General features: G+C 44.9%; 1 protein-coding gene across 1 annotated transcript in view; it reads left to right on the top strand.

Annotated features, from left to right (window-relative positions):
- The first annotated feature begins 2117 nt into the window (after positions 1–2117).
- Positions 2118–3022, top strand: part of CCDC65 (coiled-coil domain containing 65) — a 14640-nt gene continuing 13735 nt past the window's right edge. The window contains exon 1 of the mRNA XM_003793592.1: positions 2118–2458. Coding sequence (XP_003793640.1) covers positions 2327–2458 — 132 coding nt within the window. The 5' untranslated portion in view covers positions 2118–2326. The remainder of the gene's footprint in view (positions 2459–3022) is intronic.

Here is a 3022-nt window from a genome sequence, read left to right on the forward strand (position 1 = left end):
AAAAAAAAAAAAAAAAAAATTAAAAAAAAAAGTGTTGAGACTTTGAAAGCCATTTTATGTGTAAAATGTAATTTAACAAATTCTTGTGAAAATTTTCATGACCTTTTAAACAATGACAGCAATCTATTAAAAAAAATTCACTCAAATGAGAAATATGCCGAAGAATAAAATAATACTATACATAATTTTTTTGGCCAGGGCTGGGTTTGAACCCACCACCTTTGGCATATGGGGTCAGCGCCCTACTCCTCTGAGCCACAGGTGCCGCCCTATACATAATTTTTAAAAATGTATTATATTTGTAAATTGTACTTAGGTTGAAATTCAAAATATATATATTACAATACTATTTTTGCGTTCTATGAAAATTTTTGTTGTTCCACATAGACCAAATTTTTCATTAAGAACACCCCCATCCCCTCCACCCCTGGTCAATGGTGTCCCACTTTACCAAAGTTAAAATCTGGTCACCTTATTCATATAAATGGAGCCATTTTAATGTAGTCTCTTGCGTCTGGTTTCTGTCAATGAGCATAATGTTTTTGAGGTTCATCCACATCATTGACAGGTATCCATAGTTGTTCCTTTTTATTTCTGAATAGTATTCCATTGGGTAGACACCCCATATTTTGTCTACTCATTCATATGTCAGTGAACATGTAGGTTGTTTCAAATTTTTCCAGTTGGGTTATTATGAATGAAATAGCTAAGAACATTCCTGTCCAAGTCTTTGTTTGTTTTTTGAGACAGAGTCTAAAGCTGTTACCCTGGGTAGAGTGCTGTGGTGTCACAGCTCACAGCAACCTCCAATTCTTGGGCTTAAGCAATTCTCTTGTCTCAGCCGCCCAAGTAGCTGGGACTACAAGGTGTCTGCCACAATGCCCATTTTTTGCTGTTGTTGTTGTTGCAGTTGTCATTGTTGTTTTAGCTGGCCTGGGCTGGGTTCAAACCTGCCAGCCTCAGTGTATGTGGCCAGTGCCCTACTCACTGAGCTATGAGCTCTACCCCTGTGCAAGTCTTTGTATGCATACTTTTCTCATTTCTCTTAGGCAGATCCTTCAGAGTGAAATTGTTGAATTACGTGGTAAATTTATGTTAAACTATTTTGTTTTTTAGAGATGGAGTCTCACTTTTTTGCCTTCGGTTGAGTGCCATAGAGTCACAGCTGACAGCAACTTCCAACTCCTGGGCTTAGGCAATTCTATTGCCTCAGCTTCCTGGGTAGCTGGGACTATAGGCGTCCGCCACAGTGCCTGGCTATTTTTTTGTTGCAGTTTGGCTGGACCGAGTTCGAACCTGCCACCCTTGGTATATGGGGCTGGCGCTCTACTCGCTGAGCCACAGGCACCCCCCCATGTTAAACTTTTTCTTCCTTTTTTTGAAAAGAGTTTTGCTTTGTCTCTCTGGATAGAGAGCAGTGGTGTCATCACAGCTCATAGAAACCACCAACTCCTGGCTTCAAGCAATCCTCCTGCCTCAGCCTCCCAGGTAGCTAGGACTACAGGCACTTGCCACAACGACTGGCTAGTTTTTCTACTTTTAGTAGAGACGGAGTCTCACTCTTGCTCAGGCTGGTCTTGAACACTTGAGCTCAAGTGATCCACCTGCTTCAGGCTCCCAAAGTGCTAGGATTATAGGTGTGAACCACCATGGCCTGCCAGCCTATGTTGACCATTTTAAGAAACTGCCACCACTGGTCCAAAGGTAGTGAGTGATCTCACTATATCGTTCACAGTCAGTTACAGATGGAACTCCTTGTTCTGCTCTTTCCCCTCTTCTCACTACTGCTCTTGACTAGTTAAAAAAAATAGTAATAATAATAAAAGAAACTGCCACACTGTGTTCCAAAGTGGCTGCACATTTAACATTTCTATCAGAAATATATGAGGGTTCCCATTTCTCCACGTTCTCTCCAACATTTGCTATTATATTTTTATTATGGCAATTCTATTAAAAACAAGTAAACAATAAGGTTTTTTAAAGTGCACTGAGAAGACTAGGGTTTTTAACAGGTCAAAGGACCATCTCTCAAAAACTAACCGTATTCCTCCAGTTGGCAGGGGGCGCTCCAAGACAAGGCCTGTCCTGGCCTCTCGCTGCGCCATTTTAGCGAGGTTCTCGTTGCTAGGAGACGAGATGCGTCTCTCCCCACCCCCCAGAACTTTGTCTTACCAGTAGCAGGGGCTCTCTCTTGCTCAAGGGCTGAGACCTTAGCTCCCACTACAGCTCAGGGGCAGTTCCGGAAGCCTCATTTGTATTCTACCCTCTCTAACGCGGGCGGAGACAGGACGAGGCTCCTTGCCGGGATCCAGTCCCTCGCCCAAACATGTCTAAGAAAGGAAAAAAGGCCAAGGCGCCCCTGTCCGATGAGGAGCAGCTGCTTCTGTTTCAGCAGAAGTTGCTGGCAGAGGAGGAGATGGCCAAGAAGAAAGAGAGACTCCTCAGCCAGTTCTTGAAGGTGATGGCCTTTTGCTTTACGCCCTACCCAACCCCACCCACCCCTCCGCTGACCCTGTAGTCTTGGCCCTGTCATTGTGGCAGCTTTATTTTCATTCCGGCCTCCCCCTCCTCCGGAAATCCTGAGACCCAGATATACTTAGATTTCAGGCGACATTGTTTGGGAGGCAGGGGAGTTCTCTGCAAAGCATGGAGGGAGTGGGTGGTATAGAGCCTTGAGCTTGGCAATCTCTACTGAGCTCCAGAACTAGGACAGTAGGTCCTGTCAGCTGTTTGACCTGTCCAGAATTCTGATATTCTCCCTGGAGATGGATCATTACAAACAACATTCTGCTCTGATGCCCCCACCCTAATGGAAATTTACCCTTGTCCTTCCTAAAATGCCAGTAGGCTGTTCCCATCTTACTTTGGGCCCTCACAAAACAAGAACTGCGGGAACTCCCTGGTGTTGGCCATCAGGAGCTTTGGTCCCTCAGAAAAGACAAGGGATAATTGGCTCTGCGCCTATAGCTCAACCGGCTAAGGCGCCAGCCACGTACACCAAAGGTGGCGGGTTCGAATCCCC

The sequence above is a fragment of the Otolemur garnettii genome, unplaced genomic scaffold (genome assembly GCF_000181295.1).
Source record: "Otolemur garnettii isolate 467f Iridium unplaced genomic scaffold, OtoGar3 scaffold00070, whole genome shotgun sequence".
NCBI classification, from domain to species: Eukaryota; Metazoa; Chordata; class Mammalia; order Primates; family Galagidae; genus Otolemur; species Otolemur garnettii.